The sequence below is a fragment of the Peromyscus eremicus genome, chromosome 15, assembly GCF_949786415.1.
Source record: "Peromyscus eremicus chromosome 15, PerEre_H2_v1, whole genome shotgun sequence".
NCBI classification, from domain to species: Eukaryota; Metazoa; Chordata; class Mammalia; order Rodentia; family Cricetidae; genus Peromyscus; species Peromyscus eremicus.
In genome coordinates, this window is record NC_081431.1 from 41,895,153 (window position 1) to 41,923,051 (window position 27,899).

At 42.5% G+C, this 27,899-nt stretch overlaps 2 protein-coding genes across 4 annotated transcripts in view; one reads left to right on the forward strand and one right to left on the reverse strand.

Moving 5' to 3' along the window:
- Positions 1-27,899, forward strand: part of Rgl1 (ral guanine nucleotide dissociation stimulator like 1) — a 256,031-nt gene that overhangs the window by 8,895 nt on the left and 219,237 nt on the right. The window lies entirely within an intron of this gene.
- Positions 1,217-8,787, reverse strand: Apobec4 (apolipoprotein B mRNA editing enzyme catalytic polypeptide like 4). Of its 3 annotated transcripts, none has more exons than XM_059280896.1 (2): positions 8,545-8,787; positions 1,217-2,567 (listed from the first exon to the last, which is right to left on the reverse strand). In XM_059280896.1, the coding sequence occupies exon 2, from the start codon at positions 2,535-2,537 to the stop codon at positions 1,464-1,466; it is 1,074 nt and encodes a 357-aa protein (XP_059136879.1). In that variant the 5' UTR covers positions 2,538-2,567; positions 8,545-8,787; the 3' UTR covers positions 1,217-1,463. The 3 variants fall into 3 exon arrangements, with proteins under 3 accessions (XP_059136879.1, XP_059136878.1, XP_059136881.1); XM_059280895.1 differs by having other exon boundaries at positions 8,542-8,786; XM_059280898.1 differs by lacking the exon at positions 8,545-8,787 and adding an exon at positions 2,817-3,144 and having other exon boundaries at positions 1,217-1,808.

A 27,899-nucleotide genomic window follows, 5' to 3' on the forward strand; every position in this document is an offset into this window, starting at 1 on the left:
TCCAAGGGAGACATGAAGCCGCAAAAGTGGATTATAATAAGCAAAGTCAGTTAAGTGGCTCAGAGGGTTAATCAAGGAAAAATTCTTAAAAGAAGTATGTTTTGAAGAATTTAAGAGAATATATCTATATATATCTATATATCTATAGATATATATAGATATATATATATGCAAAGAAGAAGTCAGGAAAAGGAAAGAAATACACTTGTATTAATAGAAGAGGGATAATGGTAACATACAACCAAAGCTATCCCATGGAGGTGGTTAAGCAGGCAGCTGCCCAGAGTGGATAAGGGATGTTGTGGAGCGGTGATTGGTGAATTTATTGAGATGGAGTCAACGTGCTACCTACATCTTGAGTGGATATTGTGTTATATGTCACAGGAGAAAGAGAAGAGAGAGAAGGAGGGAGAAAGGGAGAGGAAGGAAAGGGGGAGAGGGAGGGGAGGAAGGAGAGAGGGACAGAGGGGGGGAGAGAACTTGACTGATTTAGAGTACTCTGTAGGAAATTGCTATCTTGATGAGATAAGGAAATAAAGAATCTTAGAAGCCTTCAGGAGTGATGTGGAGTTTGGTATAGTACTTGATGGAGGGTGCCTTTGAAGATTCTCACCCATCATCCTGCCTGTATGATCTACACAGGAGGGAGAGCTCTGAGTCAGAAAGATCAAACTGAGTAGTTGGCTAGGTTTAAAAAAAATCAATTTTTGTAGCTATATGTAATCAATTTGCAGAAGAGCTCTTACTCACATAAAACAATTTTGAATCACTTTAGAAAAAAAATGGGCTGCCCCAAAGTCTTCTAACCATAGTCAACAATCAATGGAAAATCACTGCTTTGCCCCGAGATAGCACTTGACGCTGGTAACTTGGGGCGCTGTCTGATTTTACAGTGTATTTCTATACTGAAACCAGTTTAGAAAGTTATTTAGTCCTTGTCCTTTTTGGAAGGGTGATGTGGGTAGGCTAGAGTAGAGACACTCCTTTTCTGCCTCAAAACATTGATTTTGGGGCTAGAGAGATGGCCTAGCAGTTAACAGCACTGGCTTGTCTTCTAGAAGACCTGGGTTCAATTCCCTCCCATAGCAGCTTACCACCATCTATAACTCCAGTCTCAGAGGATCCGATGTCCTCTTCTGGCCTCCAAGGGCACTGTATACACATGATCCAAGACATACATGCAGGCAAAATCATCACACACATACAAACAATAAAATAAAAATTTAGAAAAGCATTTATTTTGTTAGTTTCTTTCAGAAAGAGACATAAAGTACTTATGCCAACATTTTGGATTATGTTAAAAATAGTATTGTTTATAGTAGCTTCTGTAGTAAATAATCAGGTTTTACTTTTATTACATCAATTTATTCCCATCTCAGTTAGACCTAGGAAGGAGAATGTCCAAATTTTTTATTGCTGGTCTACTAAATCCTTTGGCAAGTGTTTGGCTTGATAAGATCAGCTTATTTCTTCCATTTCTTTTTGTTCTTTTCATTTGCCTCCTTGCTGCTTCCAGCCCGGTTTGTGGCTTCTGCCTCCTCCACTGGTCTGCCCAAGGGAGGGTTTCTGAGGTCTTTGCCCTCAAATGATGACAGTGGAGGCATATTCAGGTGCCTTACCACGTTCCTGGGTTTCTGGGCGTTTTGACCCCCCTGGATTGGCGGGAGATCTTTGTGAGGCACCAGGAGGAAAACCGCAGGAGTTCTGGGGTCCTGACTCAGGTTGGGTTGTCCAGGATCAGCATTGTTTAAGGGATGGTTTTCAAAAGCTGCCCAAACTTTTATGTTCTGGTTCTCTTTGCGCTGTTTCTGAAGAACATCGATAAAATAAGGCTTCACTCCTGTTATGGAGTTTATTTCATAAGCATTGTACCTGTCAGCCATTATCCTCCCAGCTATAAAGGGCCGCAGAACAGTTGATCCCCAGACACCACTAACAAAATTTTCGAGAATAGAATGCCAAATATCACCACTTATTGGACTCAAAGTGACCTGGGGCCATAAGCCAGCCAAGTTCCGAAGAGCCTCACGGTTCCATGCTGAGGTAGGAAATTGGCTCTCAGTATGATAGAGCTGAGAAAAGAAAACATTAAGAGTGACCCCTGGATACATCATCAGGAAATTGTACATTTTGTTGATGCAGCAGTGGTTAGCCTCATTACAGGGGGTGTTGTTGGAGTACAGAATGATATGTCTAATGTTGCTGTTATGAGAGATGGCTGAGTCAAGGTAACCATTACTCTCAAAGAGCATTGACTCTGGGTGCCTGTGATTCCCGGTACAGTTGCTAGCATGGCCCTTTTGTATCAGGTTCCCAGAGGAACTTCTCAGCTCATAAAATGTGAGGTGTTTTGTTTGAGGGTATGTTGACCATGGGAATCCAAAAATCTGCTGAAATTCTGTGTAGGGCACTCTTGCTTCTTCTCCTGTCCGAATGTGGTAAGGGCAGTTGATGCAATCTAGAGAGAAGCTTAGCCAGTAATAAGGTTTGACAATTGTTCCACCATATGTTAGATACTCCTCATACATTGGCTCCATTGCTAATTTTATTGTCGTCTAGCTGCAGATCTAAACAAGGAGGAAAAATTAGACATGAAACGATAGCAGGAAAAACTGAAGACAATGCATACATACATTTACCAAGCCCTAGTTTCCTGTACGGAAGCTAGCGTGATCCGCACAATCGCCATGGAAGCATTGCAGACTAAAAGTGAATTATATGAGGAGATTACAGAGTTCAAGATTCGTTTTTCCTCACTGAGACTCTGGTAGGTGGTGGTGAGGGAGACTAAAGAGAAATGCAGAATATAACCTTACCTGTTTCATAGATTCCATTCTGTAGAGCAAATGGGTTAACAGTAAGTTCTAGAAACAAACTGCCTAAATTCCAGGCTGGGCTGTTCTGCGTCCCAGCTTAGTGGTCTTTGGTAGATTCTTTAGCCTCTGGAGTCACAGTTTCCCTGTCGGCAGAGATGATCATAGTACCTACTCATAAGGTTGTCTTGGGATTGAATAATATCATAATATAATAAATATCTGGATCTCTGTGAGTTCGAGGCCAGTCTGGTCTACAGAGCGAGTGCCAGGACAGGCTCCAAAGCTACACAGAGAAACCCTGTGTGGGAAAAAAACAACAACCAAAGAACAACAAACAAACAAATAAACAAACAAACAAATATCAGTTGCTTTACTGTGTGTGAGACATGACTCAACCAAAATTAGCTCTTGGTGGCAACAGTACACATCCCAGATCATCTTGTTGTCCCTATGTGTGAAAGCCCAAGGAAGTAAGCAGGCTTTTGTTCTGGTCAGGATTTCTTCCCTTTACTCATCTGGATGTGGTAGTGGCTGATGTGCCCATATATACGGGACACGGGTTTTGAGTGTGTTCACCTTTTGAATGAGCTGTTTCTTAAAACCGTTGCCTCGGGGGTCAGTTTGCTCAAGGTTAGAGACTTCTGGAAGCACCACTTCTGTATTGTTTGGCTTGTGGGCACGCAGTCATTCATAGCTGAGGGTTTATTTTCAGTTGGTGGGCCTTGTTAGAGGGTTTCAAGATTACTACAATGCAAACAACATACTGTTTCCTTAGAATATAGGAAATCTGGTTCCTGGGGTGTTCAATCCCAAATGTTGAGATCCTTCAGTAATGGCCATTCTTTTAAAAATATTTCTCAAATTATTATTATTATTATTTTATCTAGGGCATTATGATGTAGTTGTTAAAGCATTTTAAACTATTGTATAAGTACCATGCGTTTTTTGTGGAGAATAATTGCATGTACCGATACAAAAAGGGAAAACTCACCAGCTTGTGCTACTTATATTACATTTACTGACTATAGGTCTGTTCTTCCAGTCTCTCTCTGTATGTACTGTTTTCCACAGGTCGTGTTTTATACCCTTATTTCACTTGAGGTGTATCATGGAATTTTCCTGTTATTAAAATTACTTCAGAAAGTAATATTCATGGTTGCTTAGAATTACTATAGAACTATAAATTCAAGGTTTTTGCCTCTTTTAAACATTAACAGCATCTTGATGACTATTTGTTGAGTAAATTATTTCTATGTCTGATTCTCTTCATTTAATGTAGATTATTATGAAGTCACAGTATTAGGCTCATTTTTGTAGTTTGTTTCCTAGAAAGGCTAGTTAGTTTTATTGAGTCCCAGTGGTCATTATCATCACTTTAATGATTTGAGAAGTGTGCACTAGAATCATTTGGTTGTTGTGATGTATACCTTTTCTATCCCTAGCAAGCCTGAATGTATCTCACTTGCTTATTGGTCTATAGCACTTATTTCTCCATGAACTGTTCTTGATCCATTATCTTCTTTTAAACCTGATGTTTGTCTTTTTCTTTTTCTTCTTCTTCTTTTTTTTTCAAACAGGGTTTCTCTGTGTAGGTTTTGGTGCTTGTCCTGGATCTCGCTCTGTAAACCAGGCTGGCCTTGAACTCACAGAGATCCTCCTGGCTCTTCCTCCAGAGTGCTGGGATTAAAGGCGTGCACCACCACTGCCCGGCCTGACATTTTTCTTATTGATTTGCAAGAGCTCTTTATGCATCAGCAATCTTATGTCTGTCATTTATGCAGATTGCTCAGTGGTTAAGAGTACTTACTGCTCTTCCAGAGTACCTAGGATCGATTGGTTCCTAGCACCCATGTGGTGGCTCACAACTGTAACTCCAGGTCCAGGGTGTTTGATGCCCTCTTTGGGCACCAGGTACACATGTGGTACACATACATACACTTGTACATACCAAATAAAAACAAACAAATCTTTAAAAATATTTTAGAGGGGCAGGCAGATCTCTGTTCAAGGCCAGCCTGGTCTACAGAGTGAGTTCCAGGACAGCCAGGACTACACAGAGAAACCCTGTGTTGGAAAACAAATATATATATATGTGTGTGTGTGTGTGTGTGTGTGTGTGTGTGTGTGTGTGTGTATTTACATATATACAAATAATTTGGTTTATAGAGGCTTTTGATTATGTTTGTGTTATTTTCCATTTTATTACACAGGGTTACATAAGGCCATTTTCATGCAAACATATGATATACTTTGAGCATTCCCCCAATGCTGCTATTTAGTTGCATCAACTTCTACATCTTTATGTGGTGAGTCTTTGCTTTGTGATTAATTTTTGTATTCAGAAAAGCCTTTTTCATTAAGCATGATTTAATAGTCCTCATACTTTTTCTAGTATTTATTGATTGATCGGTCATGTTACTGGGGAAGTACTACCATTGAGCTATATACCCAACCTTTGTTCAAGTTTTGGTTCTATGGGGGATAAAGATTTGAGACAAAAATCTCCTGTAGCCCAGGCTGGCCTTGAAATTGATTGTAGCCAAGAATGGCCTTGAACTCCTGACCCCCTGCCTCTGCTTCCCCGGGTGCTGTGATTATAGGCATTTACCATCATTCCAGACCCCACTTTAAAAAAAATTGATGCAGAGTATCATTAAGTGGTCCCTGTTGGCCTTGAACTTGGTATGTGGCCCAGGATAGCCTTAAATTGTAACCCTCTTGCCTCAGCCTCCTGAGTTCCTGAGTGGTAGAGATATAGACATGCACCACAGATGAAGCTTAATGTTTATGGTTTTGTTGTTTACATATAACTCTGCTCAGACAGAAAAACAGGTAAAGCAGAAAATATAGTAAACACATCATTTTAATCAAAATACGTTTTTCACTTAGACTTTGAAAAATGAAAAATGCATTTGCTTTAATGGCTTCACAGCTCAGCTATTTATTATTATTGTGTCTCATTTGGAAACATTTTAATACCCTATCTTCTCGGTTTATTTTCTCTCTGTGTGCTACATGTGTATACATGTGTGTGGGTGTGCATTCAACAGCACTTGCTCCTGTGGAGGCCAGAGATTGACTCCATGTATTTTTCTTTATTGATCTTAATCTTATTTCTTTGAGACAGTGGCTCCTCCCTGCATCAAGACTTGCAGTTCCTACACCTTCTGCTGGGCTGGCTGGCTAGCCCAAAGCCCCAGGGATCTGACTGCCTTTGCCTTCTGCCAAGTTCTGGGTTCACGGGTGTGCTCCTCCATGGCTGACTTTATACATAAGTCTTAGGGATCCAAACTTACGTTCTCAGGCTTTCCTAGGGCTTTACCCACTGTTCAGATAAGCTCAGACACTGCTTTATTTGATCAGACAAAACCTGTGGATTTTGTATGAGAATTTTGTCCTGAGAAAAATGTTTTCAAAGCTTCAGGCTAGCTGAGGGTGAAGTATGGCTTTGTTTATGCTACCATTATCCAAAGGCACCACAGACTTTAGATTGTAGTTTTTGTTTGTTTGTTTGTTTGTTTGTTTGTTTGTTTTGACCAGGTCTCACTATGTAACTCTGGCTGGCCTGGAACCTGCTGTATGGACTAGGCTGGCTTTGAACTTGCAGAGGTCCAATTGCTTCCTGAGTGTGGGCATTAAAAAGGTGTGTGCCACACCTGGCCTACATTGTAGCTTTTTGTTCATCTCTGAGGTTACTCTAATTCACAGGATTGGATGTTTGTTTCAGCTTCCTCCTTAGGACTACATTTGCCTGATGCAGCAGATTTCCCAGACTACATTTTCCTGATGCAGCAGATTTCCCGCCGTTTAACATTTCCTAGTCCTTGGAATAGTTTTGCTCTGGGAAGCTGGTTCTAACCCGTGGCAAAGAACTGATCTCTTGGAATCTAAGACTATTTCCTGCTAATCCTGCACATCAGTCCTCCCTGAACTTACCCAGCCAAACTCTTCAGCCTGCTAACAACACTTGTTAAGACAGCCTAAATTTGTACACTTAAGTATTGTGCCTTTAGTGTGGGTCACTACTGAGTGACATCCAGTTCACTACTGCAATTACAATTCCAGCCCACCAGAGAAAAAGGCTGTGCCACAGGACAAGTGGGAAAAAAAAAAAACCATTGTTTTGTGGTATGTATAACAGACATGTGTCAGAAAGATTAGCAGGGCCTCTGGGGAGATGGCTCAGGTCGGGTGAAGTGCTTGCTGGGCAAGTGAGAGGACCAGGAAATTTGGACCTCCAGAACCCATATAAAAGCATGGGATCCCGTTTGTAATCCTGCAGCCTGAGGGAGACAAGAGAGAATCCTGGAGCAAGCTGGCTAGCCATACTTCCAAAATGGCGGGCTCCAGGTTCAGCGAGAGAGCCTGTCCTCAAAAATGAAGGTGGAGAGCAATTGAGGAAGGCACTAGAGTCAGCCTTGGGCCTCCACACTCTTGTACTCACAGATGTACACACACCCCACCACATTCCACACAGTATGAACAGGCACACACACACACACACACACACACACACACACACACACACACACACACACACACGCATGCCACACACACATACTTAAAAACTTAAAAAGAACAGACTGGAAAGAATAGTGATACCATCAACAATTGGAAGGTAAACTGATACAGACAATTTTTTCTCCTTTATGTATCAGTGTTTTGTTCCATAAATGATACAGAAAAATACCAACAAGGCCCTTTCTGCATTCATTCTTATTTTTAAACTGGTGTGAGGAAGTAAGTATACAGCAACCTATAACTGCTGTTAGGAAAGCAGGAGGTCTTTAGTCTTTTTGTTGTTGTTTTCTTGAGACAGAATTTCTCTGTGTAACAGTCCTGGCTGTCCTGGATCTCACTCTGTAGACCAGGCTGGCCTCAAACTCACAGAGATCCGCCTGCCTCTGCCTTCAAGTGCTGGGATTAAAGGCGTGAGCCACTCCCGCCTGGCTAAGGCCTTTAGTCTTTTAGAATAGAGGCAGCAACATGGAACCCCTGAGTACTTTCCCAAACACACTGTTATTTCTACCCCTCGCCTGCCTGTGTTCCAGCCTTAATCAGACACAGTGCATTACTGTCTGGAAGACGTCTTGGTGACCATTGACTTTGGTATAAACGAGGACACTCTGGAGTCTTGTTCTTGTTATGACTTCTCAGTGGCAGCTCTCTGCCCTTTCGGCAGCCCGAAGGGAAGAGAGTCATTTCCTTTAAGCTTTTTCTAGAACTCAAGGTTTATTGTATGAATTTGTTATTGATTATAGACTACTTCTGTCAATAATTTTTGTTACCTGTCTCCTCAGTAGCCTTGACTGGCTCACAAGCTAAGTGGGTTTGAACTTGTGTCCCTGGCTACTAGTGTCATCCCTGCTTGGTCCCCCACCCCCCACTGCTTTATCTGTGCTTGGGACATGTATGTTGCCCTCTGAAGAGCAGATTTGCTGGTAGCAAGCAGGAGAGATGTGGGGAGCCCAGCCTGTTGGAGGATTCTTTCTCTCTCAGCCAGTGGCGAGTGGCCCTGGACTGTGGCCATGGGAGGACAGACTTCTTCGGTTTAATAAACGGACCACACTGTGAGGACAATCTGCTCTCCTTTCAGCCAGCTAGGATCTAGCGAGCGCTGCTAAGACACAGTTCGCACTGGAGTAATTGGAGAATGGAGTTTGCCCTTCCCAATCTGTGCACAATCTGCTCGGAGCTAAAAACAAATGTTAGCAGTTATAATTACCACCGTTTTGTCTCCAGGCTTGGATCACACTCCAGGTGTTAGAGGCGCTAGTCTTCTTTGTTTCCTTCTTGAAGTCCCATGCCCTGTTTCACGTAGATTCAGAGGCCATAAAGAGTCTCCTCTGGTACCATGTCAGGACTCTTGCTGTTTCTATTAGTTCTTTTAATTTTTCTGGCCCAAGTTTGTCCTTGCTGAGGTGTGGCTGCCTCTAAGAACACTGTTGAATTGGTGCCATGGTAACGTTTGGAAAGTAGCTACTGCTAGGATACGGCTCTGACACTTATTACTTTATTTGCATATCAAACCACCTGTTCCAAAGATGAAAATATACACGACTGCTTACTTATTCCAGTCTGGATAAAAGAGTGAGAGCTAACTGTTTAAGTGGACGTGTTGAATTTTTTTCTCCCGGTGACTGTAAGAATAAAATCTAAGGTCCTCTTCTCAGCCCCTTCTCTTACATCTAGAATAGATTCGAGGTTCACTTCATGAACAAGATTTGGGGTTTCTTTTGTCTGTGCAGGCGCTGGGGTCCACTCCTTAGGAGGTCTGCCTTTCTCTGACATTAAGCTGACTTGATTTTGGAAAGACATCCAGTTTGGACAAAGGGACCCATACTCCACAAAGGGAGCCTTTTCTTTTGTAACATTAAAAAAAAAGATTTATTTTATATGTATGAGAATTTTGCTTGTTTGTATGTGTACCACCTACACGCAGTATCTGAGGAAGCCAGAAGGGTGAGTTTGAACTCCTGGAACTGGAGTTACACACCATTGTGAGCCAGCAGATGGATGCTGGGAACTGGACCTAGGTCCTCTGCAAGAGCAGCAAGTGCTCTTGACCGCTACACCATCTCTCCAGCCCCCAAAGGGGAGTTCTTGAGCCTGTCTAAATGAGCTTTGGAAAGTGCTGGCACTTTCCATTCTCTAAGAAGTTCCCTGGGAAACTCTTGCTGTTGTATGTGTGGCTCCCTTCATTTTAAGACAAGCTCTGCTTCTGGTGCAGCAGTGGCCCTTTCTCTCTTCACCCTTCTTCACTTCTGCCTGGCCTCTGTTTACCCCCTCACCCTCTCTCAGACACTAGGATACTGCTAGTTGTGATCCATTGTGCTCTTTTCCCCCTTGTTCCTCCTCAGGCCACTTGAGTGAGTGAGTAACCCTTCTCTGTGTATTTCTATTGGCTACTGCTAAGCTTTTAAGCATAGGTACTAACTCCTCAGGGAGAGCGAGCCCCCAGAAGCCCCTTCTGCCTCTGGTATTTGTGTCATTTGTGACTTGCTTCCGTTGACAGACTTTGGTGGCCACTGCCAGCAGCCCTCTCCCAGCCAGGGGGATCCTTGGAGCTGGATACGTTATCTTGGGGTCTGTGCTTTCTGGGGGTCTCCAGTGCACTCCTCAGTCCTCAGCTAGTGCTGTCCAGTCACCTCCCCGCCTGGTGTCCTTGTCACGTGTGCTGTCACACCCAATCCTACCGCACCTTTTGCCCTTCTTGTTTCTGCTTTTGTGTTAGGAGCGGCATCTCACTGAATGAGTTTACAAATGACTGGAAGTGGATTCTCATAGCTCACCTTCTACTTAACGCTAGTAAATGATACCCCACTGTACAATAGTACTTTAAGAAACCTGTGTGGGGTGGTATATGCCTTGAATCCAGAACTTGGAGAGCGGGGTGAATCTGGCAGATTTCTACGAATTGGGGGTCAGCTTTGTAGCGAATTCAAGGCTAGGCAGGACTATGGAGTAAGACCTTATCTCAAAAAAAATTACTTTAAAGAGTGGTAATTTGAGAAAGCTGTTGGGATGCTTATGTAATAAAAAGGTATTAGGTGTGTAAGAGGCTCCAGTCAAGGTAGGAAAAGGAGATGACAAGCCCCATGATCTCTGTATGATCGGTCACCTCAGTGTGTCATGCACCTTCAGTGCTGGGTTGGATACTCGGGAAATCAAGCCCTAAAGAGTGTTAAACCAGAAGAAGCAGGAAACATGAGCCTCGTAATACCACCCAGTCGTGTATTGGGGTGGTTTTAGGAAGTTCAATTATATTAAAAATATATATCAAAATTCAAATTATCACCCAACAGTGGAACATCCGTATGTGTAATGATCAGGCTAATTGGTATAACCATCACTACAAGTCTTTATTATTTCCTTGTGTTGGGAAATTCAAATCCCCACACAATTTTGCAGCACACAATTAATTGCCGCTAACTATGGTTAATTGTACTGTGCTATAGAACATTAGAGATTGGTCCTTTCATGTACTTGTACCCCTGCCCTTTGTCAACCCCTCACATACTCCTTTTCTTGCACTCCCCAGACTTTGGGAACTCTGATTTTACAGTCTTCTATGACATCAACTTTTAAACCTTAATTGTGGAAATGTAATATTTGACTCTTGTGTGACTTATTTAACATTCTATCCTCCAGTTCCGTTCTTCCTGCAAAGGTGTCCTCTCCCCTCCCCCTCTGAGCCTTCCCCTACCCTGCAGGAGTGTGGGTGTTCACATGCCGTGGCACCTGTGTGGAAATCAGAGGACGAGCTTGGGGGTGGGTCCTGGCCGTCTGCCTTGAGACAGGTCCCCACTTGTTCACTGTTGCTGTCACTAGGCTTGCTGACCTGTGAGTTTCTGGTGATTCTCCTGCCTCTGCTTCTGATGTCCAGTGGACACCTACTCGAAAGGAGAAGATTCTATCTTAGCCTATCTGCCATGTCTCGTCTTCATCCTGATGAACTGTGTGTATTATACACATAAAAATGCCATCGACGGTGGTGGTGGTACACACCTTTAATCCCAGCACTCAGAGGCAGAGGCAGGCGGATTTTTGTGAGTTTGAGGCCGGTCTGGTCTACAGAGCGAGATCCAGGAAAGGTGCAAAGCTACACAGAGAAACCCTGTCTCGAAAAACCAAAAACAAAAAAAAGAAAAAAAAAAGCCATCAGAATGGAGATTATAAAATCTACATTTACAAAGACCTTTACTCAGTTGAGTACGTCAGTCAGTGATCTGGCAACCTGATTTGGGATGTAGCCAAGATGGCTGGGGTTGCTAAAGGCTGGCTGCATAGGAAGGATTGCTCTTTTTGGGTGACAGAAGTAAAGTAATTTATATTTAATTGCTTGCATTATTAACTTTTATTTGAGCACACTGTGCCTAATTAATGACATAATCCGTTCTAGGTTGCAGCTTGGTTGACATTGTCAATGCTCAGATATATGTAGCAGCAGTAAGTCACCTGCAAGCAGGACTCGAATTTAAAAGGCAAGCCTGAAGTGAGGAGGGGCAGAGGGCAGTAGGTCCTGGGGAGTTCTCCAGGTAATTTGATGGGGAAGAAAGAAAGGTAAGTGCTGGCCCGGAAGGAAAGGGAAATAGGAGAGCGCAGGAAGACAGGAGATCGTGGGAAGGGAGCAGGCCTGTAATCCCAGCACTAGGAATCAAAGGCAAGAGGATCAGGAGGAGTTCAGGGCTAGCATTGGCTATGTAGGGAGTTCTAGGCCAACCTGGGCTACATGAGCCCTTGTCTCGGGAGGGAGTGGGAGTAGGGGGCAAAAGATGGATCTTCTGGTTTGGGTTTGTAGGAAATGGCCACAGGGTGGCAGCACAGTCCGAACGGCAGGGGCTGGTTTGCCAGCCAGCCTTTTCTTAGTGCGTTTTAGAATTCTTCCATGTGGGTTTTCCCTGCTGGCCACAGAAACAACAGCAAATGTTCAGGATTAAAGGGAAGGGAAATGTAGGGAAGAGCACCTTTGGGACCTCTGTGTGGTAAGCTCCAAAGAAGGCTTTGAACTGGCAGGACTCACTTAAAATTCTAATCATAACTATGTCTAAAATAGATCAAAAATATAATCATTCTTTAAAAATTTAATAAATATTGTTTTATGAAAGAATAAAATGGCAGACAAACATAAGCCCATTTTTTTCTATAATCAGTCGAACAGCCTGTACTTTTTAAAAAATTAGTGCTTAATAAATATAATCGGAACACTTGTCAGTTTTTGTTTTTTCCTGGTGCTGAGGATTGAACCCACAGCCTTGGGTGTGCTAGATGAACACTCTGCCTGGGAGCCATGTGCCCCACCCTGGGTGGACCTTTGCTGTTTGTGATTTTGTTGTTGTCACAGCTGAGGAGTGGTCGCCAGGACCAATGTGGTAAAGATTATACCCTAGGTTTCTTCCAGGAGTTTTAGTTTCCAGTCTCATTAGTTAGACCTTTAATCCATTCTAAGATGATTTTGTGTGTGTGTGTGTGTGTGTGTGTATGTGTGTGTGTGTGTGTGTGTGTGTGTGTGTGTGTGTGTGCTCAGTGAGGGACAAAGCTCCAGTTTCAGCCTCTAGCTTATGGATATCCAGTTTCCCCAGCAATGTTTGTTGACAAGAGTATCACTTCCCGCTGTATTGTTGTAGCACCCTTGCAAAAACTCATTTGACCATGTACGTCCAAGTTTGTCTGGGGGCTCTGTATTCTGTTTTGTTGGTCTATATGTCTGCCATTGTGCAAATACAAACAGAACAAAGAAAAGATTTTCTTTGTAGAAGAAGGATAGAGTAGAAAAAGGCATAAATTACAAACATTATACACTTATTGATGCTTATTGAAAGTATGTACATAGGTGATTAACAGGAGAATCACTGTGATTCTCACGTATCACAAAACCTATGGAGTAGAAATATGTATGTTTTAAAAAAGATGTGCATGTGTGTGTGCACAGGCGTGTGTGAGTGCGTATGCATGTGCATGTTATGATTGTACTCAGATGTTTCTGTCCTGCCCACCTGTTCCCAAATTACCATACAGAGGCTTATATTAATTGTAAATGTTCAGTCAATAGCTCAGGCTTATTACTAGCTAACTCTTACATTTAAATTAACCCGTATTCCTTATTTACACTCTGCCACATGGTAGTACCTTCTTTCAACACAGCATGATCATCTCCTGCTCCCTCTTCATCTGTCTGGCAACTCCAGACTTTGCCCTTCCTCACTCATCCTATCATTCTCAGTTTGGCTTTCCTGCCTAACTTTATTCTTTAGCTATTGGCCAGTCAGCTTATTTATTAAACCAATCATGGTGACATGTATTCACATAGTGTAAGGTAGGATTATTCCATACTACATGATGATTGTATGACAGTCAGTGGACAGTTGGTTAGATGATGGGTGGTTCTTGCCTTTCACTTGTTTTCAGGCTTGGTCTCTGGCTATTTCTGCTGCTGTGCTGTGTATCTCAGACTGTCTGGCTCCTGAGCTTCTGTGTGAGTCTCCTGTCTGCACCTCTCATCGCAAAATAGGAATGTGGGATTACAGATGTGGAGCATTGCATCTGGTTTTTTACATGAGTTCTAGAAATTGAACTGAGGTCTGCAGGCTTGCTTGGCTAGTAATTTTATCCTCTGTGATATCTCACTGACCCATAAACTGTATATTTACTGTGCTGTGTACACACATATTGTAAATACTTTGTATTAATATGTTTATTTTCAAAGTCTTTATTGTGACCAACCAATTTGCTTTATTTGTTTAGTCTGTGTTGAATTGGCGTCAACACTAGTTGGAGAATTTAGCTAATCTGCTCTCATATTTTCATTTAAAAGCATCGTAACAAAGAAAACAGTCTCGGGAAGTATGTCGATGAGAATACAGGAAGAAATTTTAGAGCAATCTCACAAGCTAATATTTGTTTGAAATGGGACAAAGGTATGTTTTCAAAATTCATCACCAATCCTTAATCCATGACCTATTCTAGCAATTTATCCCAATCACATCAATTGAATTTAAATCATATCTTAATAAAAGGAATGGTTATGGTTTAGCAAATCTCCTATACATGGATCCTTTATTGTAGCTAGAGTTTTCCTGCCTGGCCCACAGTCAGGACAAATCTCTGTCACCCGCCAGTCCCACAGCCCCTCAGACCCAACCAAGTAAACACCGAGTATGGCCGTGGCAGGCTTCTTGCTAACTGTTCTTATATCTTAAATTAACCCATTTCTATAAATCTATACCTTGCCACGTGGCTCGTGGCTTACCGGCATCTTCACTACCGGCTGGCAGTGTCTCCCTCCGCCTTCCTGTTCTCACAATTCTCCTCTCTGTTAGTCCTGCATATACTTCCTGCCTGGCTACTGGCCAATCAGTGTTTTATTTATTGACCAATCAGAGCAACACATTTGACATACAGACCATCCCACCGCACTTTATTGTAGAGGATATGATTTTGCAACATGACAAGATTTTTCCAAATCCCAATATTTATTTTGCCTTTTCATCTGCTACTGAAAAACAGGTCATATTTTCTATTTCCTGCTTCCTTGGAAATATTAACATTATTATTCTAAAGATTTTATATATATAGGGAAATCTGGCTGTTTACTATCTGTCTTTGAAAAGTTAGAAATCCAGGTGTAGTGACACATGCCTTTAATCCCAGCAATTGGGAGGATAGACAGTCAGATCTCTGTGAGTTTGAGGCCAGCCTGTTCTACATAGTAAATTCTAGGACAGCCAGAGCTATATCATAAGACTCTGTCTTGAAAAAGCAAAAAGCAAAACCAAAACAACAAAATAACAAAAAAGAAAAGTTAGGTTGGCTTGTAGCTGGTAGAGGGCTTTCCCAGCATGTACGAGGCCTTGGATGTGATCCTATGCATCTCCCAGCCCCCAAGCTCACAAAATCAAACAATGACCTAGGGCCTGAGATACCCAACTGTACTGATACCCAAAAGTACTGACAGCCATTCCCCCATGCCCCTACAGAATATTTCCCATAGATAACCATTATACTGTAACAAAATCACAGCTGTTTATGATCAATTTTGTTGAGATATAGTTTATATAATAAAATGCACCATATTAAATATATAGTTTAATGAATTTGAACAAAATGTATATATTTATGCTATCATAAAAACACAAGATGTTTCTATCCACTCCAAATTTCCTCTTCCCCATCAGTCGCTCTCCCCCATGGCTCTAGACAAATGTTATGTATTTGTTATTACTATTGATGAGATTTGCTTCCAAAGTTTCATAATACGGCGGCTCCTTGACTCATAACTCCTTGTTAAACCTGTTGTACAGTGTATGTTGAAAGTATCATTGGGTGATTTTCTCCAGATAGCTAGCCTAGCCTAACACTGTCCTGTGGCAGCACATGCCCTGCCTGTTTGTCTTGTGATTATCGTTGACAGCTGGGGTGGGGATGGTGGGGGGCGAGCCTCTCCAGAGAGAAGCTGCATACCACTAGCTCTGGAAGGGATTAAAATTTCAAAACTTGAAGTATTATTTGTACAGAATCACTTTCATGTCTTTGTAAAGTTAAACAAAATATCAAGTTGAACTGTTGTAAGTTGGAGATTGTAAATAGAGTCACACAGTTTGTGACTCTGATTTCCTTTATTTGTTGAGATCATTGATGTGATTGTGATTATTTTAAATTGCTGAGTGTCTTTTAGAGTGGTCTGAGTTTCAGACAAGATTGAGAGTACACAGAGTTCCCACACGCTCTCTGGGAGGACACGTGACCCTCTCTCATTATCAACATCCCACAACATAATGCTGCATTTGTGAAGAGTCATGAGGCTCTGTTGACAGTTATTACCCCAAACTCACAGTTTGCCTTAGTGTCCAGCCTCGGTGTAACGCATGCTAGGTGCTTTTTATAAGTGTGTGCTGCTGTGTATCCACTCTCGGAATGCTGTGCAGAACGGTTTCACAGCCCTGAGCACGTCCTGTGCTCTTGTGCGACCTTGCTTCCTCTGAACACTGCTAACCATCATTACCAGTGCAAACCTGGGCTAGCCGCTCATCATTTACTGTCTCTGAGTTCTTGTCCCTTCTGCAAGGTTACATGGCTGGGATCATACTGTAGGTGTCCAGATGGCTTCTTTCACTCAGTGTGTCTCTGAGGGTCTGCGTGTCTTGATACTTCTCTTGCTTGTGCTAAATAATAACCTGCTATCCTAATTCCCCAGTTTGTCCATTCTTCTGCGGAAGGACATCTCAGTTGCTTCTAGTTTGGGGTAGTTTTGAGTAAATCTGCTCTAAATTTCCTGATATAGGCTTCTGAGGATGCAAGTTTTCAGTTCGTTTGGATAAATGCTAAGGAGCATGACTGCTGGGCCATGTGGTAAGCCTTTGTTTAATTTAGTAAGTAATTACCACGTCATCTCCCTAGCTGGACTTTTCTACAGGCGTACAGCACTGCATATGAGCTCTTGTTCTACACCCTCACCAGTATTTGATGTTGTCAGTGGTTTGGATTCTGCCTATCTTAATAGTTCATGTGAAATTCCCTACTGTCGGATGACGGTGGCCGTTTGTCCACATGCGCACTTGAATCTGTGTATCTTCAATAGTGAGATGTCTGTCTGGATCTTGTGCTCATTTGAAAACTTGGGTTGATTGTTTCCTTACTATCGTGTTTTAAGAGTTATTCATGTTTTGTGACTAACAGTCCTTTGTTACTTGTGTCTTGCTTCTATTTTGTCCTACTCTGTGGTTGTGTTCTCATTCCCTTGACATTGACTTTCATAGATCAGAAGATTTAAGTCTCACTGATATCTAACTTACCATTTTTTTTAATGGATCGTGCCTTTGATGTTGTGTCTGTAACATTCTCATTGTACCCAGGGTTCCCTACATGTTACCCTGTGTTGTCTTTTTCAAATGTCATAGTTTTGTATCTTACACTGAGTTCTATGATATGCTTAAGATCTTTGTCTAGATGCATTAACAAGAAACATGTTGATACTCAGTTTAAGGGCTATTTGTTGATAAGACCATCTGTGGTGGTTTGAACAGGTATGGCCCCCATAGACTCGTGTTTGATTGCCCATAGGGAGTGGCATAGTTAGGAGGTGTGGCCTTGCTGGAGTAGGCGTGGCCTTGTTGGAGGAAGTGTGTCACTGTGGAGACGGGCTTTGAGGTCTCATATATGCTCAAGCCACGCCCAGTGAGACAGACTGCTTCCTGTTGCCTGCAAGTCAAGATGTATTAACTCCAGCTCCTGCTCTAGCACCATGTCAGCCTTTGTGCTACCCACCATGACAGTAATGGACTAAACCTCTGAACCTGTAAGCCAGCTCCAGTGAAATGTTTTTTTTTTTAAGAGTTGCCGTGGTCATGGTGTCTCTTCACAGCAATAGAAACCCCAACTAAGCCGGGCGTTGGTGGCGCACGCCTTTAATCCCAGCACTCGGGAGGCAGAGGCAGGCGGATCTCTGAGAGTTCGAGGCCAGCCTGGGCTACAGAGTGAGTTCCAGGAAAGGCGCAAAGCTACACAGAGAAACCCTGTCTCGAAAAACCAAAAAAAAAAAAAAAAAAAAGAAAAAAAAAGAAAAGAAAACAAAAAAAACCCCAACTAAGACACCGTCTTAGCTCCATTTATTGCTTGTCTCAAATGGAACCTGGAATTCCCAGAATCTTGTTATCAATGCACAAAGATTTCCTACTGTGTTGTTCTCACAACAGGAGAAATGAAGAAATAGCATCAAACATTGTGATACACATGTGCCTGAAAGTAAGAGGACGTGGAGCCAACACTCCTCGGGCTGACGTGCGAAGTTCTGTTTGACTCATCTGAAGCTCTTTGTTCAGGAAGGCTAGGGCAGCCGACAGGGCCTTGGCAGCTCCATTCTTCAGGCCTTTCTGTGGGACAGCATTTAGACTGCTGGCCACCTTTTCCGCAGTCTCTGGAGTCAGAGGTAGCTTTTGCTTGCCTTTGGCAAGGGTGTCCTTGGACAGTAGTGAGTTGTCTCAGCAGCCACTGAAACAGGACTAGAAGCACATCTGTGTGTAGTTAGCACAGCTGCCAGAGGTGTCCCATGCCTCTTGCCCTGCAGTATCAAAAAGCCCAAGCATATGGCTGCCTCCCAGTCCTAACTGTGACGATGTGGTTATCAAAGTCAGTGCAGATGGGGATGGCTGGCTGTTGTATCGGGAGACCTGGGGACCAGCGGTGTCACTGCCCACAACAATGCACTTTACTGATTGCATTACTGAAATAGTTTGTACTCATTTCAAATATTTCAAGTTCGATACTGACCTCAGCAACGCTACAGCAGGTTTCCGAGGTGGAGAGTGCCAGTCCTCTCATTTCTTTCCTTTCTTTTGACATAGAGTTGGCTATTCTGTCTTTTGACTTCCCATGCAAACTTACAAGGTTTGTTTTGTGTATGTATGTGCATGCACCGTGAGGTCAGAGACAACTTGCAGGAGGTAGCTCTCTCCTTCCACACGGGTCCAGGGGTCAAACTCAGGTTGTCACGTTTGGTGGCAAGTACCTATGCTTGCAGAGCCACCCACCTGTCCCCCATACAGACTTTTAGGTGACTTCGCCAAAATCTGGAAACCCGCTTCCTGGGGTTTAGACTGGGATTTCATGGAGTCTCTAGAGCGCTTGAGAAGAACTGAGACCTGACAGCACTGGGCAGATAGTCTTACCCATGAGCATGAAATGCCCCTGTTTAGTTTTCCTCGAGAGATCGTGTATGAACTCTTGTCAGATTTGGATATAACAATTCCATTTATGGGGAAGCTAATATATGTGGCGATACATTTTTGTTTTTAATTTCCGTTTTCCATTGCTGATATGTATTTAAGGGGGAGACTGACTTTAGCACATTAGCCTTGTATCCTTTAACCTGTGCATCACTTGCTGTTTTCACAAGTTCTTTAAAATTATTATTGGAGATTTTCTACATAGATAGTTATGTTCCTTGCCCTGGTTTTATGTCAATTTGACATAAGCTAGAGTTACCAGAGAGGAGGGAGCCTCAATTGACGAAATGCCTCCATAATATCTGGCTGTAAGACATTTTCTTTCTTTCTTTTTTTTTTTTTTTTTTTTTTTTGGTTTTTTGAGACAGGGTTTCTCTGTGTAGCTTTGTGCCTTTCCTGGATCTCGCTCTGTAGCCCAGGCTGGCCTCGAACTCAACAGAGATCCGCCTGGCTCTGCCTCCCGAGTGCTGGGATTAAAGGCGTGCGCCACCACCGCCCGGCCGACATTTTCTTAATTAGTGATTAATGGGGGAGGGCTCAGTCTATTGTGGGTAGTGCCATCCCTGGGCTGATGGTCCTGGGTTCTATAAGAAAGCAGGTTGAGCAAGCCATGAGGAGCAAACCTGTAAGCAGCATCCCTCCATGGTCTCAGCATCAGCTCCTGCCTCCAGGTTCCAGCCCTGCTTGAGTTCCCATCCTGACTTCCCTCAGTGATGGACTATGATGTGGAAGTGTAAGCCAAAGAAACCCTTTCCTCCACAGCATGTTTTGGTCATGGTGTTTTATCCCAGCAGTAGAAACCCTAAGACAGTTACCTATAAACAAAGACCATTGTATTTCTTCTTTCCCATTCTTAATACTTTTTATATTCTTTACTTGTTGTACTGCATTATCTGGGATTTCTAATACAATCCTGAAGAGCAGTAGCCAGGGCGGACATCTGATCTTAGTGGGAATGCTTCCAGTTTCTCAACACGAAGTATGGTAGTAGCTGTAGGTTTCTGTAGAGCAGTGGTTCTCAACCTTCCTAATGCTGCGACCCTTTAATACAGTTCCTCATGGTGTGGTCACTCCCAACTATAAGATTATTTCCATTGCTACTTCATAATGTAAATATCTGATATGCAGGATGTCTGATATGTGACCCTCATGAAAAGGAGTCTTGACTGACAGATTGAGAGCCATTGCTGTGGATTTTTTTTTTAACCAAGTTGGGGGAAGTTCCTCTTTGTTCCTTTTTAAAAAAGTAATTGTTTTTAGGTTTAATTTATGTATATGAGTGTTTTGCCTGCATGTATCCATGTATAACATATGCATTCCTGGTGCCCATTAAGGTCAGAAGAGGGCATCAGATCCCCTGGAAATGGAGCTGCAGGTGGCTATGAGCCACACTGTGGGTGCTAGGATCAAACCCAAGTCCTCTACATGAGTAAGAAAGTGCTCTTAACCACTGAGCCATCTCCCCAGCCTTATTTCTTTTAATGTAGTGTTGGATTTTGTTAAATGCTTTTTATGCAACTGTTGCTATGCTCAAATGGTTTTTCTTTAGACTGTTGATGTGATAGGTTACATGAATTATTTTTTTCATGAATTATTTTTGAATGTTGAACTTGTCTTCTATAGCTAAGAAATTCTTGGTCATGGCACGTAATTATTTTTGAACATTGTTGGATTTGATTGGCTAATATCTAATTTGAAAGATTTTACATGTATATTCAGGAAAGTTGCTGGTCTGTGGTGTTCTTTTTGGTGATATTTTGCATTACTTTGGTATTAGATAATGTTGGCTTCATAAATTAGTTAGGGTATATTCTATATGCTTCTGTGTTCTGAAAAATACCAGGGATAATTGATACAATTTTTTTCCTTAAATGTTTTCTAGGATTTACAAAAGGATTTAGATGGGCCTGGTGATTTTTGTTTTGAAATTTTAGTATTAATTTAATTTCTTTAATGGATATAGACCATATTCTTGAGTTATAATTATTTACAAACCAATGAGTTACTAACTTACGTGACTTTGTTGAGAGGCATTCACCAGAGGAGACTACTTGGACATGTGTTCAAGCCAATAGAAAGTCTTCATTAGCTAGCCAGTGACTACATTGGGTGTTCAGAACCCAAGTGCAGTCCAGTGCCTTTCTCAGGGTGGACTTGTAAGCACAAAAGACCACATCCTGGGTTGTCACACTTCAGTTAACAAGAACAGTTAGCCAGAAGCGGAACTACAGAAGCCAAAAAGCAAGGTTAGTACATTTAGGGACTTTCCCAGAACTGTGGACTTTGGACTAGGTCTTTGGTGGATTAGGTCTTTGGTGGATTAGGTCTTTGGTGGATTGGGTTTTTGGTGGATTAGGTCTTTGGTGGATTAGGTCTTTTGTGGATTGGGTTTTTGGTGGATTAGGTCTTTGGTGGATTAGGTCTTTGGTGGATTGGGTCTTTGGTAGATTGGGTTTTTGGTGGATTAGGTCTTTGGTGGATTAGGTCTTTGGTGGATTGGGTTTTTGGTGGATTAGGTCTTTGGTGGATTGGGTTTTTGGTGAATTAGGTCTTTGGTGGATTGGGTCTTTGGTGGATTAGGCCTTTGGTGGATTAGGTCTTTGGTGGATTAGGTCTTTGGTGGATTAGGTTTTTGGTGGATTAGGTCTTTGGTGGATTAGGTCTTTGGTGGATTGGGTTTTTGGTGGATTAGGTCTTTGGTGGATTGGGTTTTTGGTGGATTAGGTCTTTGGTGGATTGGGTTTTTGGTGGATTAGGTCTTTGGTGGATTAGGCAGATGTTGCTGCCCGTGTTCTGGGTTCCAAAGCCTGAGTGGTACTTCCATCATTGCATCAGCGGTGCTAAGGTCTGGGGCCTGTTACAACTTAACAGTATTTAGGCTTAGGAATATACATTTTTGAATCATAAACTAATATTTATATCATTTCCTAGATATTAGTTAATCTTGGTCTTTGCTTCAAAACACAAACAAAACAAAACACCCCCTTAGCTTCTTGGTTTCCACTTCCAACAAATACCTTCTAGACGGCCCAAATATTACCATCAGTGTAATATTTATTTATACTATTCCCTGCTCTTGATTTTAGAATTTTCCTTTCTTCTCCGTCAGCTCAGCTGTACATTTAGAATTTTTGCTATGCTTCATCTAGCCAGCTAGGTTGCTCTGTTTACTAAATTGTTGCTATGGCAATAACTATGCTCCTTTGGCCCCAACCTGAGGGGTCGTTGCGTATTTCCAATGCCTGGCTGCACTGGCTTGACCTAATATGCTGGGTTTACTAGTGACCCCTGGAAACCAGGCCCTTGGAGCTTGTGTGTGTTCAGAGCCTGTGTTTGGGCTGGTTTGGCTTCATCTTCCTGCAGCTGGTCTGTGTTACCAAGGTCCCAGCATGCTTTGAATTCCAACCCACCTGAATTATGTCAAGCTCAGTTCATTTTCTTCTGTTTCCAGGACTGACTTCACTGACTTGCCAAACTCGAGTCTGGTTTCAGTTGACTCTGCACTCACCCTTCCACCCAGGATTCCGTCCTGACTCGAGAGCTTGTAGCGAGTTTATAGCAGTGTAGGAACGAGTCCAGCAACAGTTCAGGCTTCCTGGGTGAGCTGATGGTCCTAGAAACAGCTTCTAACTTTCCATTTGATTAAAAAAAAATCAACTTATTGAATATGAAAATCCAAAGACTTTCTATTAAATGTGGATAGTATTTGTGCTTTGAGTATTAACTGAGGGCAGAGTCTGACTTACTTAAGGAGTTTCTAGCTGAGGTTAACCTTTTGATTTCTTTTGATTTGCTTAGTTGATGAGTAGCAATCGCCCTGCATTCTAGTCTGCGCAACCCCTTTCACGCTGAGGCCTTGTAAGGAAGGTGATTTTGGTGTAAAACATCCAGAGGCCTCTTGGCAGTTTTGATGGATCATTTACCCCAGTTTGAACTTTCCTGCTTTAGGAAACCCTCACAAGGTCACTCCTGAAGCTAGTTTTCTTCAGAGAGCAGCCCCCAGGGTTTTGCTGATGTGTTAGTGTTTGGTTATGACATGGCTTTGAGGGTTATAAAGGTATCTGGTGTCAGGAGCACGCTGTGTACTGGCAGCGAGCCCACAGGAGCAATGGTTACATCAGTGGTCACTGGGTTAGTAAGTTTCAATCTATCACATGTATCCTTTGGGGTTCATTAGTTAATGTTCTCGTTCAGTCGTTTTGCCCTTATTTGGGTTTCATTTCTTCCTTCCTTTCCTTTCTTGGCAGTATCTTCAAAAGGAGTTAGGAGGCTGCCCCAGAAGTTGCCTTTGAAGATTGTTGCAATATGTATACCTGTCAAAAAGAATTGACCAAGCCCCGTGGAAAGCTATTTCACTCATCAAGTCCTAAGCTCAGTGCCAGCTCTCTGCTCTGATCCTCCAGAACGGTCTGAACAGAAGCCATCAGAGTGGATTATAGACTCAGAGCCATTTGCTGACACCCCCACCTTCCCATTCACTCCTACAGGGCATTCAGGATATGTACGCTGGCTGAATCTAGTTTATGTTCGCTTGGGATGAAAGCAACATGCTGATTTCAACTGCACATGGCTTTCTTTCTTTCTTTCTTTCTTTCTTTCTTTCTTTCTTTCTTTCTTTCTTTCTTTCTTCTCTTTTTCTTTCCTTCTATTTGGCTGTTTACCTTCTCCCATCTTGCTAGATTGGAACATACTGAAATCTTCAGAAAATGGGAGCCAAGGTGTTATTTCTAGTATAAAAATATAATTTACAATGGAGTTTCAGATTGGGGGAAAAATCCTCCATATTCTTCCATTTCAACCTTTAATTTAGGCTTGAATCCCTTTAACTACATCCATGTTCCATATAGGATGCATCATCTGTCATGGTGGGAGAGTCCCTTGTGCTGATCTGCCCATTACAGCTTTGAGCATCTCTGTGACTCAGCTGCTGTTTATGATAAGCTGAATATACTTTCTTGAATCTGCATCCACTGGTTTTTTAATTTATTTCTTTAGGACATTATAGAGTAGTGTTATGTGATGTTCAGGCTGAAATCCAGGGTTGTGAAACAACTTAAATTGCATATGATCAGCACTGAAAGACGAGAAGTAGAGCGCAATGGGGGCAGAATAGGCAATATCAGAGTTTATTCCAAGTGGTGAAGTCTTCGTGAAATAGTTGTCTTGAGGCTGGGGAGGTAGCTTAGTTGGTAGAATGCTTGCTTAGCAGGCAGGAAACCCTAGGTTCACACTCCAGCACTGCATATGTTGGTCATGGTGGCATACACCTTAACCACCCCAGCACTGAGGAGGAGGAGGACGTGTGAAGGTCACCATCACCAAGATCACTATCAGCTAGAGTGAGTTTGAAGCCAACCAGGCCTACATGAGACTGTATCTCAAGAAAAAATAACAACAACAACAAAACCAAAACCAAAATATAACACCACCACACCCCACATTTGTCTTGATTATACAGTTAAATCAGTAAATTATTTAATGAGAGCTGCTGAATGGTACACGCCTGACTTCTCTGCGGCCATGGACTTAGCCGTTCATTTTCTTGTGTTACTCTAAGCTAAACAGTTTCATTGCCTTTCACTCATCCAGACGTGTCAAGGTCTTAAAATCTCCCTGCCATTCTGAATTCCCTTGTGAACGTAGTCTGTGTGAAGAACTGGGACCTGGAATCGTGCCCTTGGCTGGATCTGTTGAAACAGAGGCAAGGACTGTGTTCTTCCTCAGTAGAATGCAGTTCTGTGCACTTTGGTGCAGTCAGGTAGTTATAAATCTGAAGATACTGTGTGTAATAGCAGTTAAGTGAATAGCGTGGTTGGGGAGGGGCCTGGCTTGGCACTCTTTTAATTAGGATGAGCCTGAGGCAAGCAGAAAGTAATGGCAGTCAAGTCACTAAACTGTCCCTCAGATTCCTCACCTGTAGTACAAGGGTGTTTCATAACGTCTTGGATAGTTCACAACATTTTTGGCCACTGTATTGTACAATTTGACAATACGTGTGTTAACAGAACAAGTGAATGGGACTCTGATACATGCACACATTTTACATTGATGGTGCGCTTCCATCCTCTTCCTTGTTGCTCCCTCCCTGCACCCCTATCCTCCCAAGTCCCAATAAGCCCTCTTCCACTTTCTTTTCTTTTTTAAAAGATTTTATTTAATTGTATTGTGCATTGTTATTTTGTGCATTGGTATTTTGTCCGCAGTCATGTCTTTGTGAGGGTTTTGGATCCCCTGGAAGTGAGTTACAGACTCACTGTGTGGGCTGTGAGCTGCCATGTGGGTGCTGGGAATTGAACTGGGGTCCTCTGGAAGAGCAGCCAGTGCTCTTAACCACTGAGCCATCTCTCCAGCCCTGCCCTCTTCCACTTTCAAGACTCTTCTCTTTAAATTAGTATTTGCTTGTGAGATGGAATGTGCGATACCTGCCATTCTGTGTCTGGCTTATTTTGTTTAATGTGATGTCCTCCAGTTCCAGTTGTTTTAATGAAATGACAGGATTTCATTATTTTTATTTTATTTTATTTTATTTTATTTTTATTTTTTATTTTTTTTTGGTTTTTCGAGACAGGGTTTCTCTGTGTAGCTTTGCGCCTCTCCTGGAACTCACTTGGTAGCCCAGGCTGGCCTCGAACTCACAGAGATCCGCCTGGCTCTGCCTCCCGAGTGCTGGGATTAAAGGCGTGCGCCACCACCGCCCGGCTTCATTATTTTTAAAGGTGGAATAATATTCCACTTTAATGTGGTGTAGACACACATTTACTTTAGTCACTCCACCATTGATGGGTACCAAACTGACTTCGTATCTTGGCGATTGTGAATAGTGCTGCAGTAAATACGTGAGCAGGTGTCTCTCAGCTACTGATTTTACTTTTTGTGAGCGTATTGTAGACAGAAGTTTTCCTGTGTCCTGCCCAGTCCCATAACTGCTCACTCAGTCCCAAGTAAACACACAGAGGCTTATATTAATTCCAAACTGTATGACCTATGACTCAGGCTTCTTGATAGCTAGCTCTTTCATCTTAAATTAACCCATTTTTATTAATCTATATGTTGCCACATGCCCGTGGTGTTACCCGTCTGCTGGCATCTTATTGCTCCTTGGCAGTGGGTTGGTGTCTCTCCTGACTCCACCCTTCTTCATCTCCGTCTTCAGTTTGAATGTATTGCCTAGCCTTATTCTGCCTTGCCATTGGCCAAACAGATTTATTTATCAACCAATGAGAGCAACACATATTCACTGCATACAGAAAGACATCCCACAGCAGTGTATGTTTAGTAGTAGAATTTAATTCTATTTTTAGTTTTTTTTATTATTGGTTTTGTGTGTGTGTGTGTGTGTGTGTGTGTGTGTGTGTGTATGTTTTCAAGACAAGGTTTCTCTGTGTAGCTCTGGCTGTCCTGGATCTTGCTCTATAGACCAGGCTGGCCTTGAACTCTGAGATCCACCTGCTTCTATGTCTTGAGTGCTGGGATTAAAGGAGTGTACCATCACCACACCCAGCTCTATTTTCAATTTGTTGAGGAGCCTTCATGTGGGGTTTCATAATCACTGTCTGAATTTACATCCTTACCAACAGTGTGTGAAGGTTTCCCTGTCTCCATATCCTAGCATTAAGAATAGCTATTCTAGGGGCTGGAGAGATGGCTCAGTGGTTAAAAGGACTGAATGCTCTTTCAGAGGACCTGGGTTCAATTCCCAGCACCCACATGACAGATCACAACTGTCTGTAATTTCAGTTCCACGGGACCTGACACGCATGGCAAAACACCAATGCACATAAAATAAAAAAGAATAAAATAAAAAAAGAAAGGCACTCTAACTCTTGGGCTGAGGTTAGGTATCTCATTGCAGTTTTGACTTGTTATCTAGAATTGTTTTTGTATATTTTTTTTTGAGATTTGTATTTTTCCTTTTGAGAAGTCTCTTTTCAGGTCATTTGCCATTATCTTATTTTTTTTATTGGAAATATGTTTTCATATAATAGATTCTGATCAGTTTCCCTTCCCTCATCTCCTCCCAAATCATCTCCACCTCCCCAGCCATCCAATTCCTTGCCTTCTTTTCCTTTCTCTTTAGAAAGCAAACAGGCAGATATTTTTAAAAAAGAATTAAAAAACAAAAAAAAACAACAAAATCTCCAAAAATGCCATTGAGTTCCTTTTATGTTGACTGTCTACATCCGGGCATGAGGCCTACCCTTAAGTGCAGTATATACCCAGTGAGACTCCATTGGAGAAAACTCATTTTTCCTTTGCAAGTGGTTGTCAGTTGGAGATAGCTTCTTGGGTAGGGGTGGGACCCTGTGTCCACTTCCCCCTCTCAGCACTGGGACCTCATCTGGCTTGGACCTGTGCAGGCCCTGTGCAGGCTGCCAGGCTCTGTGAGTTCATGCGTACATCAGCCCTTCGTGTCTGGAAGACACTGTTTCCTTGGTGTCACCCACCACCTCTTGCTCTTACAACCTTTCCACCACCTCTTCTGCATAGTTCCTTGATCCCTGAGGAGAGGGGTTTAGAGAAAACATCCCATTTAGGGCTGAGTAGTCCGAAGTCTCTGCACCTTGTCCAGTGGTGGGTCTCTATTCTTAGTTCCCAGATAATAGGAAGAAGGTTCTCAGATGATGGCTGAGCAAAACACCTAGCAGTGTCAGGCATGGATTCCATCTTGCCGAGTGAGCCTTAAACTTGATCAGAGAGTGACTGGTTACTCCAGCAACCTCTGTGCCACCATTGCATCAGCGTATCATGCAGGCAGGTCACCACGGTAGACTGCAGGGTTTGTAGCTGGGCTGGTGGTTATCTTTCTACTCTGGTAATGTCCAGTCAGAAGGGGTAAAGGCTCTAGTTATGCACCAGCTCAACT

Excerpts from the sequence above, each read along its gene's own strand:
- Apobec4 (XM_059280896.1), bottom strand. The coding sequence starts at position 2,537 with ATGGAGCCAATGTATGAGGAGTATCTAACATATGGTGGAACAATTGTC.